Source organism: Mycteria americana, chromosome 1, assembly GCF_035582795.1.
Source record: "Mycteria americana isolate JAX WOST 10 ecotype Jacksonville Zoo and Gardens chromosome 1, USCA_MyAme_1.0, whole genome shotgun sequence".
Taxonomy (NCBI): domain Eukaryota; kingdom Metazoa; phylum Chordata; class Aves; order Ciconiiformes; family Ciconiidae; genus Mycteria; species Mycteria americana.
Window position 1 is genome coordinate 64659470 of NC_134365.1, and position 23600 is coordinate 64683069.

Genomic DNA, 23600 nt, shown 5'->3' on the forward strand with positions numbered 1-23600 from the left:
TTGCTGCTGAAAAAAAGGTCCCACCCTCCTTCCTCCAACTGTCCGACCGTGGACTTCCATTGTTTCTCTCACCAGATCTAAACCATCAGGCAGCCACATGGTAAGTCAGTTCAACAAGCTGATCCAAAGGAAAAAAATTAATCACCGCTCAACTCACTTTTTCAGACAGCTTTACAAACCCTAGCAATAAGGTTCCTATAAATAAATAAAAAAAAAATATATTACCTGTTACAGTTACATGCAGTTATTTACCAAATCTATAACTTAATGTTATTATAAAGACATAGTATTTGAAAATATTCTGTTCTTTCATCTCTACAGTATTTTGTCTTTCTAAAAATGATTGTTAAACAACAGGAAAGAGATGTCTGTTTAGCAATCTTATACTGACAATATACACATATATAGAAAGAATCTCACACTTGCCTTTTTAGTATCAGGCCTTATTACTGAATTTCAAATCATCACAGACAAGTGATCTTTCTATTAATATACTGAGAAAATAACTCTATAAGCAGTAGGCAAGTATTATAGTGCACTTTTCAGATTACCTGTAATAATGTCTGCAGTTGCTACTTTCAGTCCTAATCTGTTTGAGCATAACAAAACCCAAAATATTGTTTGCATTTATTGTCAAAATTAATTAGCAAGCTTGCAAGTTATGCAAAGAACAGCTTCTCCTACTCCATCCCAAGAATGCAAAGGAAAGCATGGGGTAGGAAGTCAATTTCACAAATTTTAAGGAATTCTGGTTAGTCTTTTAATTCAAGCCTATTCTTTCCAAGTGGGAAAAGGATGCCAAGTAGGCAATATTTACAGGTTAAAACAATGGAAGTACTAAAGATGTCACTGCCACAACCAAATAGCCACATCTGTCACTCATTCAAGGACAATATTAAAATACTGAATTAGGAATAGAAAGACAAAGTTATAGTGTGACAATACTGTTAACAGACTACATACCATCCCATAGTGCAAAACCAGCTAGAAAATGAAGTTTATTTGAAGGAGGGTCTAAAAGTTAAAATAAATGTAGTGAGCTTTAAAAACCTGAACCTCAGGTGCCAGCTAGATTTTTTTTTTCCTTTCTCTTCAAAATGCATGCAGTTACACCGAAGTAATAAAACTGACCAAAAAACACAAAGCAACATAGGAGAGTGCAAGGAACTACCACCTATCTCTTAGTCTTGCCACAATAAGCCTGGTAACAATTCTGGAATCACAATACTAGTAATTTTAGGCTTACAAGGATTTACTTTGGCAATTAAATAATTTTAAAAAGTGACAAACTGCTATATACTAGATATAAAACCATACTGCCTTAAAATAAATTACAGAAAAAAATATCCAACATAAAAATATTTGAGCTTTTGTTTTTGCCATGTTCATTTTACAAGACAAAATACCTTTTAAAAAGGAATGACTGGTATAAACACAACTCAAATAGCATGCATAAATACACTTTTAAAAAATAATTTTAAAAATAGAAAAACAGAATAATGGCTATCTGTAGCAAACATTCCCCTCTCTCAGAGCTACCAATTTTCTCCAGAAAAAAAAAAAAATACATTTTTTAGATTTGTATAGAATATATGCATGTTGGCCCAACAGCATATGTAGTTTTAGTACATATTCACTCATACACATTCTACCAACCAAGTTCTTAAGGACAGAAAAATTACATGTAAGGCCAACTCTCAAAATACCTCAAAATACACTAACTTATTCAATATTGCATGATCCTACAACACACACAAGAATCCCAAGAATAACAATGCTGCATGCTATAATACACATAAAACTCTGACCTTTGATTGCTCAGAGGCATCTGTTCTGACACTTCCAAAATCCTAACAGATCTTAAGCCACTTTAGATTAACCATCACACTGCACACTAAAAATGTAAATGTTCATTACACAGGTTTAGACTTCCCTAATGTAATTGAACCCTATTGCTTCTGAATTATGTAATATTTCTCTGAAATGAGGTATTGCGGTAACACAAACATGCAGACACGTATATGATCTATTTTGATTTCCAAAGGGCATTCCAACGGCTCTGACTTCCTGGACCTCCAGAAATAAAATTTAAAGTTTGATAGCTATACTAGTGCCATCCTTGCAGATGACGCTTTTAATGGCAATAGTCACACACATTCTTCCATTGAAAAAGGAAATCAGTATACATAATTTCTCTCAAGTAACACTGCTTTTCACTCCCTCAAAGCACAGAGGCTAAAATAAATAAAATCAGTACGTGACATCTCGTCAAAGAAAGCTCAGCTCCACAGAATGGATTCTGAAAAGTAGAAACCTAATAGGAAAATTATGACCAATGGAATAAAGCTATCAAGTTACATAATGATATAGGTTCAGTTACAGATACAACAAAACCTTCTACCTACATTTAGGGATGTAACCGTGTATTCAACATAATCACCATGGTACCTAAAATCTCAGGGAAACAACATTGACGTACATTATTTGTACACTGATTCCTCCATTCCGTAATTCCAGTCCAGTCTGAAAATGAGTTGATACGTTTTTGAAACTGAACACATGCTTTTTTCCAAGATCTGCAATTTAAGTACAATTAGTTCAATTTATTGAAATAGCTAGAATGAAGTTAAGAGAGAAAGGGCCATTACTTCTACAAAATACTTTGACAGCTGAATATTTGGTATAATCAGCATAATCTTACTTCTAATCATGTACGTTTATGAAAAGACTGGGTAGAGAGCTGATTTTCTATACAATGATTTCATGTAACTGTTCGGAATTTAAGCAAAAAAAGTAAAACGACTGTTCAAACTGCAGTCAAAAGAAGTACATGCTCAGGAAATCCAAAGAGCTTTACATGCAAAAATACACATTAAAGGCAAACAAGCTTTTCACTACAATGTAAGACTGTTAGGAAGATACACACAGTCCAGCTTAATTAATAATAACATCGACCATCATGGATTACATGTAGCGGTTTTATGAGAGAAGTACTTTTCCTAATGATGATTTCCTGACAAGGCCAAGTTAACATTACCAAAGTACTTCTGACATATTCCTTCTGTTTAGTATCATCTGTTAAGCACATACCCAATTTCTCCCTCCTTCCTATGCCAACTGAGATTTCTACTTATTCTTCCCAACCAGACTGATTGCACCAAGCTGCTTTAAAAGAGTATTTACAATTATTTTTTGTCCCTGTCCTTTTAAAATCACTGTTTTACAGAAATGAAGGTCTGAAGGAGCCTAGATCTTTCAGTGTGGATTTTAGCAAAATAAGCTGCCTCAAGAAGATCAGAAAAATAACATTTAAGAAAACTACAGCACACCTCAAAACTAAACAGCATGTCAGTGAGAGCAGAGAGAAAAGTCATTTTAAAAGCAGCAGTGGTAGTTGAAGGCCTTATTTCAGTGTGAAACCAATTAGATGAGATAAACCAGGATGACACCAGCAAGTGAATCAAGACATAAGATTTCTAGAAAAGAAAGAAAAAATGTACATCAATCTGACCTGAAGAAATTTTTTTTAGCACTTTAAAACCAGTAATCAGTGCAACCCTCCACATATGAAGCAAAGCACTCGGCTCAGGAATTCAGATTCTCTGTAGTGGTTCAGACTCCCATCTTTCTACATTCATTTTCCCAGCATGGCCAGACTGACACACCAAAGAAAAGGAGAAACAATAGCCCAATCTTACTTTAGGCACTGTGTCTTAGCGGAGCTGCAACTGCTAGAAGCATGTTGAAATAGATGAGAGCTATCCTGTCCCTCCCACAACTGATGCAGGAAAAAAGATTAACATTGGATTTCAAGTAATTCTAGGAATACTGGAGTCCCAATTTATCTGACCACAGCCAAAATGAATTTTAGTTCTGGTTATAATGCAAAGTCTGTAACAGCTTTGTTTTCCTATTAGGTAGCACGGGCCTTACACACTGAAGAATATATATATTAATTATTTGGTTCAAAGAGAGAGGGCACTGGAAGGGAAGGAAAGAAGACAAAAATTAACTATCTACCTATACACTGGTGAAAAAGGTTTTCTAGGTCTTTAAAGAAAGTTTTTCCATAATGTGTTTCTATCTCTGCCTCAAGACTCCAAGCCAGCAAAAGTTCAGCTCTTACCCGCCAAGATATTCCAGAACCTAGTAAAAGCCTCTGACAGGTAACTGCATCTTATTTACATAATTTGCCTTATTTCAATTCCAGGTTATTCTCTTATAAATTGTGCTTACAAATGAGAACCAAAAAAAAAAAAAACCAACCAAACCTCAAAACAAAACCTTACAACAAAAAAAAAAGGCACTTCAAAATAATACCTTCAAACCACAGAGGTTTTAAAGGCAGAACCAACACTCTGTCTCGATTCTATGAAAAGAAAAAAAAGAAAAAGAAAATACACCCAACCACAAGATCTTCAACCCATTTAAAACAGCTGCCATAGCTCTCTTGAAACAGACATCTTAACTGAGTGCTTGTGTGTGGTTGTATTCTACTCGAGAACAAACTACTACCCAAAACTGCTACCACTATGTCCCTAACAGAAAAAGGAAGAAACAGGCTAAGCTCTACTACTATGGAGATAACAAGAAGGTGGAAAAGGAAAGTCAGCAGACAAGTTAATTAAACCTTCACTCATCCAGGAATAAAGCAACTATGACAACGGTAATACAGGAAGTGAAAGCCACCCCTTTTCCTGAATGAAGATATAAAAAATGAGATTTAAGTAAGCTTTTTTTTTGTTATATATTGTCTACACACGTTTGTTTGCCTCAACTTTTACATTCTTAGTTTTTTGTCTTAATCTTCCTCAGTGCCAACTTGCATACAGACTCCTATTAATTATCACTCTGTCTCTAGCCATCTTAATGAAACATTGCGTATGATGTGGTTTTAAGAATTACTGGCATCCCAAGTCCTCTGACCACAGTCAACACAAATTTCAGTTCCAGTTCCAGTGCAGAGTTTCCTATTAGGTAGCAAGGGCCTTTTGTACACAATAGACATACTAGTTACTTGTTTCTAAGAGACTGGGCATTGGAAGGGGAGGAAAGAAGAGAGAAATTAACTGAATCACAAACAGCCTATGAAGAGAAACGGAGGTTCAATCCAAATGACAAACAAATCTTAGGAAGCAATGACATGATACAGCTTGCATTGATCCAACAGCTTGGAGCCCTTCATTCCCTTCCAAGCAAGCACTCCCATTCCCCTTCCATGCAATGGCCCTGGTACTTGCCTGGTTACAAGGCAACCTGTTTTCACTCGCTTATCTGACAGAAACTAACCTAACCAGTTTTCTGCCTGTTTATCAAGTTAGCTTACAGCACAGTCGGGACAACTAACACAGCCAATCCATGAGAGGGAGTGGGACTATGTAACCTGGAGAGAGGGGTATGAGAAGTAGGACTGCCCCTTTTGGCAATGGAAGTCACTAGACCCAGTCAGTGTTGAACTTCATTCTCATTCTCTGACACTCAGAACTACTCTGATCTAATAGATAAATTGCCAATAGCTTAACAAGTAGGTTGCAGGAAACATCCCTCTCTGCATCTGAAAAACTTCCTAGAAATTAATTATATACCCTGCACAACATCAAAAAAGACGTTACTAAGTCCAAGAGATGCATATATTGGCACTAGATGCCATAAGTGAAGCAAGGTTTTGTAGATAGCACAGCATTTAAGATGGTTTTAGTCTGACTGCCTTTAGGTATCCCAATTTTAATTTGATGAAGTGTTTAGTTTTATCAGTTCCTTGAGACCAGTTATTTGTAGCTCCAGCTACAAGAGTAGCTGACGCAAGTACCAGGCAGAGGTATGACTTCATGCCACTACCAATATGTTATTCGCCTACAAAACACTCTTTCCAGTAATTCACTGAAGTACAGCAGTAACCGTAACAGATCAGAAAAACAAAAAAGTAACCCAAAGTTTGAAAGCCACATTTCTAAAACACATCAAACATGGCTTTCCATAAAGCAGGACAAAATCAGAAGGACAAATTATCAGCTAGATTCCCACCTCCTAGTTTGAGAGAAACGTGATGACCATTCCAAAGTGTGAATGTATCTACCTGCTCTTAATCAAAGAAATATCACTTTACGCAAGCTTGTTGGGAAACAACAAGACTTAATGTTTGGGGTTTATTTTTTAGAGATTGAGTAGAAAACACTCACTGATGGTTCTTGCACATTCACTCACAGCAGTTCTTGAATTCCAGAATTACCTACACTCAAGTCTCACAAAAAAAACATTTATAGAATCATAGACTATCTCAAGTTGGAAAGGACCCATAAGAATCATCGAGTCCAACTCCCTGCTCCTCACAGGATTACCTAAAACTAAACCATATGACTAAGAGCGTCGTCCAGACACTCCTCTAAGTCTGACAGGCTTGGTGCCGTGATCACTTCCCTGGGAAGCCTGTTTCAGTGACCGACCACCCTCTCAGTGAAGAACCTTTTCCTAATGTCCAGCCTGAACTTCCCCTGACGCAGCTTCATTCCATTTCCCTGTGTCCTGTTGCTGGTCACCAGAGAGATGAGATCAGCAGCTCCCCCTCCACTGCCCCCCTTGAGGAAGTTGTACACCACTACGATGAGGTCACCCCTCAACCTTCTCCAAGCTGAACAAACAAATAATACTATTTAATATAATATTCTTACGTAACAAACCCATCTCTTCAATATTAGATATCAGGCCAACCACCTCTTTTAGGTGATCTGCACTGTACATTTAAAGCAGGTTTTAATTCATTTGGGAATTTGTTGGTATGTCTTCAGCAGTTCCACTTCCTTCTCAACAGCTAGAAGTGTTGACTGCTCCTCATCGACGAAGGGCATGGACTGCAGTCTCCAACAGAGAGAGTACTAGCTGGTTATTCTGGTTGCCTAATAAAGATGAGCTGTTTAGAAAGATCATGAAGCATGACAAGTACTATCAGTATTGTGTTATGTTATGCAATGCGTAGTCTGTAAAGCTTTCAACATCCTGGGTAATACTGTCAGTAGACACCACCAGATATGTCTTGCTCTCAAGCACAGTGATAAAAAAAGGTTTGGAGGTGAACAGTAACAAACCCACAATGGCTTCCTAGCCTGAGGGAATTGATGAGGAAGCTAGTGATTGTTTTTAAACTATGCCCCTTCATTGAAAAATGTCAGGCATGATTTGAAAATATGACTTTCTGCTAGCAACATTAGGCAATACCCTTTTCTGTCTCCCACGTTCTAGCACCAGTAACCAGTATTAGCACAATCTTAAGACTCCATTGCTGCAAATCCCTTATTCCTGGGTTACTATATGACTCATTTGCTGCTCTTACAGACTGCAGCAATAGCAAGTTTGGCTTCGGCCTGCTTTACACACCTTTTAACTGGCTCCTTACACCAAATACAATGTATCACCTAACTGGTTTAAAAATTTCTGACCCAGATTGGTTTTAAAGACCTCCTGGAGCCTCCTAAGTAGCCTTAACACTCACAATAGCATTCAGAGTCTCTGCAGCTGTACCTGAAATGAATCTTTTATTGCCTTCAAAATTCAACTCATTAAATAGTTCTACTCCTTTACAGGGGAAAAAAAAAAAAAAAAACCACCACAAAACCAAAACAACAACAACAACAACAACAAAAACCACAAAGACATTTTTAAACTCCTCTGCTTCTCAACTGTGTAATTCCCCCTCCAGTCTATAATACTTTCCAGACATTGCTAAGAACTTTTTAGTAAGCTTTTTGGTAATCAGAATAATTTCTGCATCTTCTAACCACAACATAAAATAATACAGGATGGCTCCTATAGCTTCAAAATACCTTACTTTTATAAGGCAAATAGACTTGCAGTCAATAGCAAGTAGAGACAGACGCTTCGTTTTTGAAGAAATCTGAGAGCAAACTGGCTCATCATCTCTAGCTCACCATCCTCATTTCAAACGCAGATGGAGTAGCTGATTACATTAACTTCTATTTAAGCTATGATACAAGCAAACTGTTTCAGATACACAGATAATGAGTTTAAATATCAGATGTTACATTGGCTGGCTGGCAGAGCAGTAAGTAGAATAAGCTCCTTCAATCAACTAGATAATGCCCATAATTTAGAGATCTTTATTGGATTCTCAGCTGCTTATAGAGGTCCAGAGGGGCACACTGGCCAAAACTGCATCCATGCAGTCCATAACATGTCAAGAAGTTACTTTTACACGTTATTCCATCTACAGAAATCTAACTGTACAATACTATTCAGATGAAATTAATGAAGTACAGTAATTTTCAGACCACGTGGAAACTTCAAATAGCGCAGAACAAAGCTAAATAGAGTTTGGGGGATGAGTTACATCAGCACTAAGATTGAATTTTATCTGCATCAATTATTTTTATTCTGGATGTAATTTGACATATTGATTTTAATCTAAAACTCTAAAGAGTTCAGATCCAGTTACTGAAACCAGTTTTACTCTACCATAAGCTATCTGAAGTCATCAAAATTATTTGCAAAAGCACAAATCCACATCTTTTATTCTAGATTTTACGCACAAACACTTTTGCAGGTAATCTTTACTTCACAGTCTGTGCTACTCAGTTCCATAGCTTTTAGATGGGGAAAAAAAGATTTTATCTATGTATCGCTCTAGTGTAGGTATATACAGCTCTTAAATTCCTTCTTCATAGTGGGCAAAACACCAGTAACATTCGAACAAGAAAGCTCAAAGAAATGCACAAGAGAAAGTATGAAGCGGTAAGCAGATGACCTACTGCAAAAAGGTCCCCTGAAAATGAGTACAGACATTTACCATTCCTGTAAAAATTAGAGGAGACATTATGGTTCACTTACTGTGAAAAACAAGAAATTAATTCTTCAGGAGAAAATTTCTGACTCAAATTTTGTTTAATTGTTTCTATGAGAGAAGACAGGAAGTCTGCCAAAGAGCAACACATCCAAGTGTTTTATTTTGGGTGTCAATACCACAAGAAGTGATTATATGAAAATGTTTTGATATAAACTAAGTAAATTATGTCTTTGCAATTCAAGAGTGAAAGTACACATTCTTACAGGTCTTAGGCTTTGTCTGCAAGGGTATCTGCACCATTACACGCTGGAGGCCAAGTGGCTGGAATGCAGCACTGCAAGAGAAGGACCTTGTAGCCCTGGTGGGCAAGCAGCTGATCATGACCCAGCAATGCAACCTTGTGGCAAAGGCAGCCCAGAGTCTCCTGGATTGCATTAGGAAAAGCATTGCCAAAAGGTCGAGGGAGGTGATCTTTCGCCTCTATCAGCACTGGTGAGGCCATGCCTGGAGTGCTGGGTCTAGTTCTGGGATCCCCAGAAGAGACACGGGCATACTGGAACGAGTCCAGCTAAGTGCCTCTCAGATGATTAAGGAACTAAAGCATCCTTCAGATGAGGAGAGGCTGAGAGAGCTGCGACTCTTCAGCCTGGAGAAGAGAAAGCGCAGGGGGATCTTAGCAATGCGTGTAAATATCAATGTGTATAAATTCCCCTGATGGGAGGAAAAAGATGACAGACTTTTCTCAGTAATGCTCAGTGACAGGACAAAAGGCAATCACCACAGATTAAAGCATATGAAATTCCATCTGAACTCAAGGGAAAAAAAATTATGTATTTAATTTTTTAGCTGCTACAGTGATCAACCATTGGAAGAGGTTGCACAGTCTCCCTTTGTGGAGATACTCAGAACCCAGCTGGACACAGTTCTGAGCAGCCTGCTCTAGCTGACCCTCCTCGAGCAGCTGGTGTGGCCTAGACTTAAGAGATACCTTCCAATCTCAGTAGTTCTGTGAAAGTTATTAAATCAAAACTTTCTAGATTAGTTTGGGTCTATCACTGCACTGTTATAAATCTGGTTTAAACCAAAGTAAGACTACCAGAGGACTTTTGTTCCACATCAATTGGTACTAAGTGGATTAGTTAAAATTGGAAGTAAAACAGGATGCAGCCTTGCAATGAACAACTACTCTCAAATGCAGCGTAGAGAAGAATGAGGGAGAAATTCCAAGAATACACACAAAAAAAAAGGATGCATCTATATAAAGGTATTAGGGCAATATCCAAATAAGGATGCTGGCCCCTAAAGCCTACCTAAATTCAGAAGCAGGACAGCTAACCACAGAGGTACCTACACTCACCTGGCACCTCACCCCTTGACCTGAAAATTCCAAAAGCACCATCTATTCTGCACGCCCTGTGCACCCAGCCAGCTTGCGCCACATTCCCTGGCATCTAAGCCAGAAGGCAAGCACAGCTGCCATATTTTCAAAGTACCAGGCACTAAAAACCAGTTAGATTTTGGGATTGGAGAAGGGAAAAGTTATTTTGCTTTTCCCAGTGAAGTGGTAGCAGTGCTTATTCAGGTTGTGGGAGTTCAAGCCCACACATCGCAAGGGAATGTTCATCTCCAGGTTACTTTTTATGTAAAGATACTCTTTATCTCCCCCACTTAAGGCCTCTTACTCTGCAGAAAAGAATCCAAGAATTATGGGCCCAGAACAGAATGTAACATGACCCAAACAATCTTCTGGTTAGGGCACTCAGATATTGACAAAATTATCCTGAGTTCTGGTCCCTGTTCCTGACATTAGTGAATAAATACATACAGTGAGCATGCATTACAGCACAACCTTTTGCAGGTCTTAAGACATACTAATACTTTTTCTTAGTCTTCTGATTTAATAGTGCTTCCTACAGGAACATAGCAGTCTATCCCCTGACTATGAATGCACCTGTTTTTTCTTTAAAAAAAGGCAGAGCTGTCCATTTCTCTAAATATTTCAGGAACTGGTGAGGACTTTAAATTTGCCTAAAACCTGACTCATACCTGCCAGACTTTTTGGATACAAGAAACACTTAACAGTTGTTGCTTTTCTAGTTTGAAAGTGATAGTAATGTTTTGCTTTTCTTTATGGCCTCTACTGACATAATCTGAAAGCACCAAAAAGGTTTTTCTTTAATAATTAGCAAAAAGTAGTAAATACTTCATATGAGAACAGTCCTTTACCACGAGTGTTTCCTAGATAAAGATTTAGAGGTCAGTGATCTCTAAAGAGCCTTTAATGAGTTCAATAATTCACTGAATGTGAAGTATTAACCCATTTTCTTACAATTCAATTACAGAAGAAAAGTTTATTTATCAGTTTGTTTGTATTACATAGCAGTGGCCATGAAACTAAGTAAAACTAAACATAGTCAAGCTACTTGAAGAGTGAGAATTCCCCAACCTTACAATATAATTGGTAGTACATCAATTTAAATACACCCAGAGTCAGCTTTCTTTTAAAAGACAGTTTCTACTTTTAGCAATTCAAACCATAGAGTTACATAAGACAACCTCAAACTGTGTATTTATCTTCAGAAAATGCAAGAATTAAGACTGGACTTGATGCAGCTGATTCAGATCAGATTCCATTCAGAAAAAGATACAGAAAGCTGCATTTTAAATTTAAATTAATGTTGATCATCACTTCTTATTTCCTGCACACCATAAAGTAGTTTCATTCAAATCAAAAACTCAACCATGCATCTGTATCAGCAAGCCTACTGGCTGCATTAGAACATGGATCTTCCACACTTCACCTCAGAGTGACTGGTCATTCCAGCAGGTATTTTAGCACAGAAGCTTTTTTCACTCACAAATTAATGTTCAGATTTAAAACTCCAGACTCTTGCAGTACAAGTTAATATTCTCCACGTATTCTTTGTTCTGTTACCCGTTTCCTTCTGCATTGTCTTCACTTTCCTGTCCTCTCTCCATCCAGCTTTTCACCTAGAAGACTGCCTCTTCTTCACTATGTTGCTTACTCCCTTTGTAGATATCCCATGAGAACAGAAAAATCTCCTAATCTCAGTTCTGATTTTTCAGACACCTGAAAACCAGAAGTCACATTCAGTTACAGATTTCTTTGTATCTGGTACAGAGTTTTGAAAAGGAAGTACCTGCTTTACTCCCAGCCTCTTAGCATATAGTCAGTAAGTTTCCAATAATGAACATTTACAGAGATTTACAGTTTTTCTTCCAAACACATATGAGGGTATACATGATCCTGGCAAGCATATTAAGGGATAGAGAACATTTCCTAACAAAAGCCTTGTTCCAAAGTATCATGGTGCACAAACTTCATAGAAAGCTGATTAATTTCTCAGAAGCTCAGAGCAATGCAAAGACTCACACTGGAAAGAGACTTGTCCAGCTTCCTCAGGTTGGCGTTATAAGAAACAGAATTTTACTATACTGTGTTAACCAACAATCTGATATATATAACACATTCACCTTCTACTTGTGTCTCCAAATTCCCCATTAGCTGTACAAAAAATACAACAGAAAAACAGACTATTCAAAACATTTATTAATATCATGTGTAATAAAAAACATATTGTATTTTACTAGTGTTGTCCTGGGATGGTGTGGAAAACTGCAGATAGAGACTTTCCTGCTTCAAGCTGCTATATGGTCCACAAGCAACTCCCTGGGAATTTTCCATGTAGTTTGCATCAGGAACTGACATCACATACTGCAGGGATGTATTCACTTCCATTCTCAGCACACATGCGCAAAGAGCAGTAGGAAATGCATTGCAATTCACTTTTAATTACATGATGTAAATGTACCAGTGCCTGTTTCATGTAAGTTTAGTCCAGACAAACAAGATGTTTGCTCAAAATCATTTCACTGACCATGTGACCATACTTAAAGGCTAAAGCTTTATTTTCCCATGTTTTACTACTTTTTCATGATTTTGGCTCATTTCCTTGTCCCTCTCCCCACATAACATTGCTGTTTAAGACTCTGTGTAGCATCAAAGAAAAGAGAGAATTAGATGAAGTGCTACCCTATGAAAGACAAAAATTCAGCCAATTAAGGAGACATGCATTGACATTCACATGCTGGGAAGAAAGAAAAAAGGCACAGGAGCACTAATGTGCAATAAACAAACAGGATTGTAGAGATATCTCGGATCTATTCCTTATTGTAAGGAAACCAATTCTGGGAAAAGACCACTCATATGTGAGGCATCTTTGTAAGAAGCAGGTAATGGCACCTCACATTAACAGGTCAAGCAGTGGCACCAACAATGATACCTTCCTTTCACCAACATACAAGATTTTGATCTCTCTTCTGGTAATAAGTCTCTTTGGTAACCAGTACCAGAACTAACTATAGAAGAATAAAGCTTTTTACTCCTAAAGTGGAGGGTTTGTGGTTTTTTCATTAGCCAATAAAGTTATTTCCACACTCAAATAAGGGCCAGGAAATAGAATGCACAGTACGTTCTCATTTGGCAATGTTAGCTGAGACACCAATTCCAAAAAACCAAAACTAAACTAGAATTTGCCCTTACTGGTAAAATATAAAAGCCAGAGGTAACATTTGCAGAAGCACTTAAGAGTTACATCTTCGCTTCAGAAAATTCTGATCTATTCAAACGATACTCCTAACTCTAGTTCATACCTAAATCCTTCTTACTGGAGTTTCATGATGCTTCCAGCAAAAGCCAGCTGACCATGCTGGAAGTATAAGCTACAGCCGAGGCATATGCTTTCACTCAGTTAAATAAGACACGTTTCAGCAAGGATGCTAGTCCAATCACTCAGTACTACAACTGCCCTGTTCATTCTCAGTAAGAATAAGAACAGTATTCTAAACTACTACTCCTATACTCATTACATCAGAGCAGCACATTTTACTGCAGCATTAAGAGATTCAAAGTGATGCCCTCAGAGGCCCTAGCAATTCACACAGGAGGGGCACAGCATCAGAGGCAGCAAGTTGCTGCTCACCTTTGCATCACATTGATGTATCCACCAAGCAGACAAATACTGTAGTCAGAACTTAACGTGAGATTTAACAGACTACATGTGTACACCATTTTTGTTAACATGCTTTTGGTCCTATCTTACATAAGCAATAGAGCACAGAGGAATGCCTAGGTAAGCGTGTTTGGGCTTGAGGCTGTAGCATGTCAACACAGCACACCCTCATGAAATAAAAAGGGAAAACACTATCCTGAGAGGTAGACTGGCAACATTTGCCTGGGCACAATGTCACATTAGCATGGCTATCTCACTGTTGGTACCGTCCCTAGACCACCCTGTACTGCACTATGCAGCTCACAGATCTGTCCATCAGTACCCCTGAAAGCCATACATTAAGTTGCAGTGCCTCATTTCACTTCCGCTTGTTCTTGACAGTGAGTTTTGCAAGTCAAAAGCATGATGTAGTCCTTTAGTGAAAAAGATCCAAATATTTTTGTTATTGAAGCAAAACTAAAAATCTGTACCTTGGGCAGGCCAATCAGAACAAGTACTATTGGGTAATAAGACATAGCAATTTCTTTGGTTGCTCTTCATTTACTCAATTAGGCCTTTGTTTATTGGCCCTCAGACATCAATATCCCAAAAGGAAACTGTGAGTCTGTTCAGCAAATACTACCTGATAACTGGTAAGAATGACAGATCAGATCAATCCTATATCCTCAATATCAAATACTTCATTTCTCAGAAAGTCACCTTTCCTTGCACTCATTTTCATGAGCAGTGTTTTAAAGAGCCTTTAAGTGAATAAAGCATTAATGTAAATGGAACAAACACAATTAAATTTATGAAATGAATTTCCCAGGCTAGCTGCAATGTCAGCTGACAGTTTCAAATGAAAATAAATAGACTTCATACCACAATATATTAAAAATTTAGAACAGTCATCCTTACTCCAGTTGGCTTTTAAGACAGCATGATGTGGGAGGGTTTTCAAAAAAAGCTTTCTTGCTTTTGTGGCAAACATCAGCATTTATGCCTGCCTGAGCAACAATGAACTCAATATTTTCAAAAAGAAAGACCAGTTTTCAAGTCTACTTTAGTTAATGCTGAAGTAATGGAGAAAACAGTATTAAATATTAATTCCATTCAAAAGCAGAATTGACCTGAGGAGATGTAACTAGCCACATAAATCCACATTACCACCATACAGCAGACATTTCAAGACTATTCATACTCCATAGATTGTTAGTTCTGTGTATTCATGAGCTAATGTTACATTAGAAAGGACTGACAAATGAAAAATTGCTTAGCTATTTTAACAGCTGTATATTTCACTAAAATATCTCTCCTATGATGCTAATAAAGCAATAGCAATGTTGTTAATTGAATTTTCGTACTTCAGCAATGAGACAAATGTAAAACTTGAGTATGTTTCCGCTTTTTAAGCATGCACATTGTACCTATGAAAGTATTTACTGATTACTCAGAGTTGTTTTGAGACAATGGTACTTTATTTTAAAATTCTGTAGGGAAAGTACAAATATTTACATGAAGAGTATGAGTTCATCTTCAACTTGTGCAAACCGTCATGTAAACAGAATTGAGACACTGTATCGCATGATCTTTCAAAAGATGATGTAGAAAGTGCACAGAAAACTGCTCTGAGCATAAGATATCTGCTAATGAATATGAAAACTGTCCACAAAAAAAGCTAGAAACCACAAATGACAAATGAAAACAAAATTAATGTGATTTTGTCCATTGACAGTTAACAGAGTGATACTCCACCGTAAGGCTTAATACATTTTATTGCCATTTTGTTGCCGTAAGAGAACTCAGCATTATAAAGAGATCAAGATAAGTTAAAAAAAAAAAAAAAAAAAGGAATATTTCACACTCTGCATTGTAGCGCCTAGCAGGTATATACAGAAGTGTACCAAGCAGCAGCCCCCTACCCAGACTTCTCTTACCTCGGTAGTTTGTAGATACAGAAGTCACAAAACAGAGCCTTCTGAAAACATGTTAATTCTTCAGCCAAATCAAGCATGTAAAATAGAACAAAAGGAAAGGAAGATACTAAAGTGCTATGTAGGCATCAACAAATGACATTTTGGAATATAAAATCATTATAAATTAACTAGCTAATAAAAAATTCACTATTAGCCAGTTACATTACACATAAAGACTTACAGTGCCTTCATTTGCACAGTCAAAAATGGCTAAAGAAAAAACGATACCAAAAATATTGATATAGATCAACTGTAACATTACAAAAAATTAAAGCTAGTGTTTAAATCACTAATTCTGAATCTTTGTATCTTGCAAGTAACACAGAATAGGCAATAATTAATTTGTACTTTAGAAATGAGAACTATTAGCATTTAATAATTGTTTAGAAATTCACTAGAATCTTATTGCAATTCTAATTTTAAAAGCTGAATTATGTACCCTTCAGTTCTCTTGCAGGTCTTTATTGGACAATACTTTTTTTTTTCTTTGTCCTAGTTATTATGTCAGAATGCATATTCTAAAACATCTACTATGTTTTATTCCACAACATCAAATGAAAAAATTTACCAAATTACAGATCTAAAGGAAAGAAGTGTTAACTTTCAAAGTATACATACTTCAAATAAAGCCAGTTTTTCAAGAAAACTGTAAAGAAAAAAAACTTGTACATATAATTGTACATGTTATTACACAGTTTCAAAAATTGAAGAACTCTGAATACTTACTACTCTACAGTGCTCATTATGGTAGAATACATCTACTTTAATATATATTAATGTCTTCCCACTTCACAGATGGGAACTGAGAGGGAAAAAATGGCTTGCTCAAATGAAGAATACAAAAGGATTGGAAACAGACATCCAATTACACAAGTGCTAGTCTGGCATCCTTATTAATATTCGTTTCTTCTCAGTTTAACCAAAACTGTTTCAGCTTTTGTATTGTTAGAAGAGTTGAAGTCACTTAATTCTTTGGCAGAGGACACACAGCTCATTGGACTTAAGCTGAGGCTTCCATCTTACCTCTGAGGAAACAAGGCTAAACTGAAGAAAAGTACTGTTAGCAAACACATTAACTTTCCCTTGAGGTCTAAAACACTTCCCTAACATACACCCAGTTGCCACAGGAAGAATTTAAAGCTCATACATTATAAAAACCAGAAAGTCAGCTCAAGAGCCTCTGGTGCCAGACCGAAGCTTTAGTGACCAGACAATGATTTGTTGATTCAGTTCAGGCCCCTGAACATTTATAATTACAAGGCCTTAGTTTTCTGTAAACAGAAGGTCTGTACCAGAAGGCATTTGTAACAGTCTCTCTTTGCAGTCTCCACGTTTCTTGACATGAGCATCACCATACTTTCTCCTCTGAGTCCCTTTAAAACAGACGCAGGAGCTTCGCCTGTCTCTGCAGACAGATGATGCTCCGGGGTTGCAATGCTGCAGCTGCACTGGAAACGCCTTGCTTGCTATGGACCCCACTAGATGAGCAGATGGGTCTGGGCCGAGGCCATCAGATTCAAAGCAGAATCACATATGGTGACTGAGACACAAAAACAAGGTTCCACAAAACTGGGTGAGCCATTGATCCCAAAGTGAGCAGTGAGGAAGAAAAATGGGCAACTCCCCTGTCTCTTCCCACCCGCTATCATCTCCAGCAGCACAGTCCTCTTCAGTGTTTTGCAACAGCCTGGGACTCATCCTAGCCCCCTTGACGAACTTGTTCAGCTCAGTAACCCAACAAAAAGCTAACCCAGCAAAAGAATGGGTTTTGTCAGTTTTCTGAGCAGAGTTGACTGACCAAGCAATCAGACAAGCACTGAACCAGCAAAAGAGAAATTATAGCAGCACGCACCCAGGAGTGGAACAGCCTCTTCCAGCAGCACAGAGTTGGTGAAGCCCATCGTGCAGAACCTCATGTATAAAACTCCAAAACAAAGAACCAATTCAGGAAAAGTAGTCACCATAGCATGTACATTTCTTTCGTTTCTTAAGGGGAAAGCCTACCTGCAGAGTACAAACCAGTGCGTTAAGAGGGACCTGTACCATGTAACCTAACAGCTGCAAGAGGGAACCTTGATTTTGAAACTGAGATCAGATTAAGGAGCGGTTGAGAAATTTTACGTCTCTTCAGAGACCAAATGAAGACATGCTCAAATCTATACAGTGTCAGAAAACCTATGTTCTACATGAACTTAGCTCAGATGCGATTTTTGGCGCTGAAATTTTTTTCCATTTGAGAAGAAAGCCTCAAGGCATCTGCAATTTAAATAATCATCCTCAAAAGGTACATGAACCACCTTTCTTTTCAAATGATGTTATTAAATGTTTTTTAATAATGACAAAGCTGTAAAAAACATCAAACACTTAATGGCAAAGTTCTATACACCATCAATTAACTGCTCTAGGAAAGGAAAAAAAAAAAAGTTAATTCTTTCAAGAAGGCTACACAGAATACAGAATTAATCCTGAGAGCAAGAGCTATCAATTTAAAAACAATTCCATATAAATTTAATCAATTTGATTTTGTCTTGCAACGGAAGTATGTACATACATACACTACATACAGATTAGTGCTGTATTTCCTTTATTGCCCTCTAACCTGCTCAAATGAAATCCTGATTTCCATAAACATAAAAAATGTATAAAAGAAAAAGGATTTGCGGCTTTTAAATTTAAGTTTCATTTACACAAAACACCAAAGATGCAAGCTGAGCAAAGCTGGATGGGCCGGTTTCTTTCTTTCTTCTCCTTGAGGGGGAGACACCAAAGTTGACACATTATGAAATTTTTTGAAAAATTACTAATTTTGAACAAAAAAGGATGCTTTCCCTTCCTATTCCCCACTGCTCTGCCTTTGAAGAATGTTTCCTTTGTCTCAAAAAAATCTTTTTTTAACATAAAAAAATACATTTAAAAGGTTACAGGCATTTTAAAAGGCAGAGACTGCTACTGTAACTGACATTCACACATCTGATAACTTATCACCCTATTTGTCACTGAGACATGCTAGAAGTTCACTGTATGTTTGCAGACAAACAAAACATCCCTTGGAAAAGTGCTACACAGAAAACTTCAAAGGGGCACCTGCATTTTTAATTCTCAGTGTGCCTGACCGACTTCTCCATGTTCCTTCACACCCAGTACAGTACTGGGTACTGTATTTAAAGTATTTACTGCATATAAAGTACCAGTGCAGCTTTACAAAGCAAACAGCCTTAAAAAGCTAACTCTACAATAATTTACTCCTGAAGTATGACAGACAACATCACATTGCGCAGACAAAAACTGAATTATATGCTTAAACTTAAGTTTGTTCCCACCTGTCTGAAATCTAGTCTACAAGAATAAGTGACAGCTATGCAATGCACATAAATCTAGTTGAATACAGGTATCATGGACAGAAAAAAGGACAAAAATTTCAAAGCTGACAACAGGATTTCTGCAAACTCCACAAACATATTCCAAGAACAGAGCTGACTGCAAGATCAGCTAAAAAAAAAAAAAAAAGGCATTCTGTGCATAAGGTTACATATATCACAGTAAAAAACACTAGCAAGAAAAGATGACAGTATGTAGTTAACCTAGTAACTGAGGTAGAGCATCAAAAAACGAATGGAGACAGAACGAGAAGTATCATGCTATGATACATATCATTTGAAGGTGAAGCCAAGAACTTAAAGAGGTGTCAAGAAAAAGTTGAACACTTAGAGCAGCATAACGTTTTTCTGCTGCATTCTAGCTGGAGTATATTCTAGACAAGCCAGAAAGGAGGAAGCAGATTAATGTGACGCTTTCATTTAAAGAAGATAAAAAGACTGGGAAAATACAGAAATTGTCTAAAACATAAATGGATTTGCCCATCTGAAAGATTTGACAGTTTGTGGCATCTCAGTCTCTGTAGTCTCTCCACTCTTGTGAGCCATTCAAGAAAGCGATGAAGCCTACAACACCACACAGACACTCACAGACACACACGTTATGCTCTTTTGTTCAGCAAGAGGTAATTACACAAGATTGTGGCCGGACGTCAGGCCCACTTGTAGAGTAACTAAAACCCAGAATGTAGGTTTGCAATCTTGTAAGGCATAGCAAAATATTTGCTTTTACACAAATATTTGCCAGAAGCAACAAAATGCATATTTGATAATACCAATATATTGATAACATATTTATAGTAAGACAAATAGTGCAAAAACATCCAGAAAAAATATCACATAAAACTGAAAGGGACTAGTGTTCTGTCAGAACAGACTTTGTCCTGCCTCCAGCGTATCGCTAAAGCACTCTCTTGACTATACATAAGAAGGCAGCAAAGAGTCCGTAGTCCAATAATACGTGCTACATAACATGCTAGCGCACCACAGCCTTAAGTAAGCATGGGGTTTATATGTTTCTTAACACAAAGTCACAGCAATCCCATTCCACAGGCTGGCGGGGGGGAGAGGGGGGATGGTGAGTGTCCAGAAAGCATGAAACCAAGAAGTTCACCAAAAAACAAGATTTGAAAGTGCATATTTTCTTTCACAAGCTATGTAACAGTCTTCAGATACTCTTAGACCAAGGGGAAAGCCATTCCCAGAGCAGACCACAGCTGGGAGAGGACAACGGTCTCCCACAATCCTGTCCCTTAGTCACGAGACTGGGTGAGCATGCAACTAAATCCCAGAGCAACATGGCTGTTGCCAGCTCCTGTTGGCTCATGTACTTCCCCCTAAGTCTGAAAACTTAGGGTTTCAGACTATCAAAGCAGTTCAGTGCTAGCAGTTTTTCTACCAATTGCATGACAGAGCCCAAGCACAGGAACCACTGTACATCTTTATGCAGATCAAGATTTGAGAAAGCTATAGAGTGGTCTGTCCCACCTTTGTATCAGACAGTCAATACTTCAATCCTCCTCGTAACAATTTCAGAAATTAGTTTGCTTGTACCCTAGAAATACTAGTGCACAAGACTGGCATTTAAGTTAAGCCTGCATGTAAGCGGAGCAATTGCCAAGACAGAGTGAAAGAGCAACACACAAACGCAGAAAGATACTTGCAAGAGAGAGAACCTGTAACCCTACAAAGACCTTCAGACGACGTCTGCACCTTTACTACAAGCAGCAACCAAGTTTTGACAAACTTGTATGAAGCTACTGTAATCCAAAAAAGCTGTTGCACGTCTAGCTTCAAACAACAGTACTAGCAAGAGTAGTAGTAGTCTAGTTAAAAATATTAATCAGTGGTTGTTTTTAAAGGTACGACAATTCTGCTTTGCCAGTTTTTACAGTTTACAAAGCCCTTTTCATAGTTTCCATTATACTGTGGTTTGAGTCGAGGGAAACCCATATACAAAGAACAAATCAACTCAACATACGTACAAGTCAACATCTGAAATACTGAAAGCCTTCCTTTCATCCTAAAACGTGGCAAGAAAACACCCATGTGTAATAATTACTGTTAAGTAACACCTAGATACGCAACCTACTTTTAGCCAGCATTTTTCTTTTGCCATTGAGGGGAAGGAAGAAAAAATAAAGAAAGAAAACAAAAACCACACACAACCACCGTTTCTGTGCTGCAAGCGCTGAGCGCAAGAGCTGAAAGGCAAGCCCAGGAGCGCGGCGGACCGCCGGCGCGCTGCCGCACGACACCTCGCCCCGACGGGAAGCCCTCCCCGACGCACCGCTTTGTTAAGCGGACGGCTGCGCCGACGAGGTGCAAAGCCCCGGTGCGGTCACGGCTTTCCGGGCAACTTCGGGGCGCGGGGGCCGCCGGACCCGGGGCCCTGGCGGCAGCCGGCTCCGCTCGGCTCGGCTCGGCCGGGCTCTGCCGCCCCGCGCCAGCAGAGGGCGAGGCGGCTGTCTCGCCGGGAGCCTGTTTTTGTTACACGGGGGGTATTTAAATGTCCTGCTGTCAATCACAAGGCACTTCCTACACCGCCGCCAGCTCCCCGGCCCGCACGCCGGCGCCGGGGCTCCCCACATAATGGGGGCGGCAACTCGCAGCCCCAGCCCGGCCGAGCCGCTTGAGCCGCGGGCCCCCAACTTGCTCCTTTGTTTAACTGCCCGTGAATCCCCACCGCCACCTCCACCTCCTCCTCTTGCTCGCAGCCGGGAGGCTGCCGCCGGGCCTTTATTATTCACACGCTCGGCTCGCAAAACACACGCGAGTCGGCGCCGGCCGCTCGGGACCGGGCTGGAAACGTCAAAGCGGCGAGAGGAACGGGGCGACCCTCCTCCGTCCCCCGCCAGCCGCCCACCCCAAACAAAACGCACGGCGAGCCAGGAGCCCGGGCCCCGCCGGGGGTGAGCCCCGGCACCCGGCGCGGTGCCTCCCCCGCGAAGAGACCGCCCTGTCCCGGGAGAGACCCGCCGGGGGAGCGGGGCGAGAGGGGGACACGACGCCTCCCCAAAGCCGGCTCAACTTTAGGGTGGCGCCGGCCCCGTCAGCGAAACCGCTGGCCTGGGAGCCCCGCATCTGTTGCTCTTTCATAACCGGCCTCCCCCCGCCCGGTCGCCCCGCCCGGCCCGGCCGCCCCCTCGCAAGCGAGGACCCATGTGCCCAGGGACGGCAGCCCTCACCGGCACCGGCCGCTGCCACCGCCGCAGGGGGGAGCCGGAGCGGGCAGGAGCCCGTTACCCCCCTGCCACCGCCACGCAGCCATTGTCCCCCCGGCCGTTACCGGGGGGGGGAGGGGGGGGTGACTGCCACCGCCTGTGCCCGCTGGCCGGCCGACCCGGCGGTTCCCCCCCCGCGCCGCCCGGCGCCGCGCGGCTCCCAGCGCCTACCTGCCGTGGAACCAGTCCTTGCAGATGTCGCACTCGATCATGAAGCGGCTCACGTCGTAGGGCTCCCGGCACACGCAGTACACGGGGGTCGCGGCGGCCGCCGCCGCTCCGGCCATCTTTAAAGAACTCACTGACTGAGGCGCCCGCCCGCTCCTCCTCCCCCTCCCTCCGCCGCGGCCGGCGGCACCAATAACAACAGCGCGCGTGCCAGCCCCACACGCCGCGCGCGCCCCGCCGCCGGCAGGCAGGCACGGGCAGGCGGCGCGGGAGCGAGCGAACAACAGCGCGCGGGGGCGCGCGCACGTGCGTCACCCGGCCCCCGCGGAGGCGGGAGGAGGGGGGACCGCCCCCCCCGCCCTCCCCGCACGGCGACCGTCCTCGCCGCGCCTGCGCACCGCGGACGGCCCGCACCCCACCCCCACCCCTCCGCCCGGCCCCGCCGTCTCGCCGAGCGGCTGGAACTGAGCGTGCGCGGGGGGCGCGGGCTCCCATTGGGCGCGGGGAGGGGCGCGCACGTGCCGCCGCCCGCCCCTCCCCCCGGGAGGCGGGGCGGGGGGGAGGCACGCGCTGGCCCTGCCCTCCCCCTCCCCCGGGCAGTGTCACGCGGGGAGGGGGAGGGGCAGGGTGCCGCGAGGACACGGGCGGAGGGAAGGCGGGCTGCGGCGCGCGCCGGCTCCCCTTATGTAACCGCGGCGGCGGCGGCGGAAGCGGCCGAGCAGCGCCGAAGGCGCCCGAGGACCCGACTTTGTTGTCGGGCCGCGGCCGCCCGCGCAGGCGCGGGGGCGGCCCCCGCTCACCCGCCGGGCGGCAGCGCCGGTGGGACGGGGCTGCCCGCGGCCCGGCCCCTGCCCGCGGGGCCGCGTGCGGCGGCGGTTGGTTCGCCCTGGTCCCTCCTGAGCGGGGGCCTCCCGCAGCCAGCACCAGCCCCGGTGAGGGGCCGCCGCCAGGGAGCGGGAGGGCTCGGCCTGCGGGGCCGGAGGGGGAGCTGGCACTGATGTCTGCCGGAGACCTCTCTGCGGCTGGCACCGCTGAGGAACCGGCGGAGCTTG

General features: G+C 41.4%; 1 protein-coding gene across 3 annotated transcripts in view; it reads right to left on the minus strand.

Annotated features, from left to right (window-relative positions):
* KDM7A (lysine demethylase 7A) overlaps positions 1-22873 on the minus strand; it is a 75826-nt gene extending 52953 nt beyond the window's left edge. For all 3 annotated transcript variants that reach the window (XM_075503243.1, XM_075503234.1, XM_075503224.1), the window contains exon 1: positions 22552-22873. In XM_075503243.1, the coding sequence (XP_075359358.1) occupies positions 22552-22667 (116 nt within the window). In that variant the 5' untranslated portion in view covers positions 22668-22873. The remainder of the gene's footprint in view (positions 1-22551) is intronic.
* Between the last annotated feature and the right edge of the window lie 727 nt (positions 22874-23600).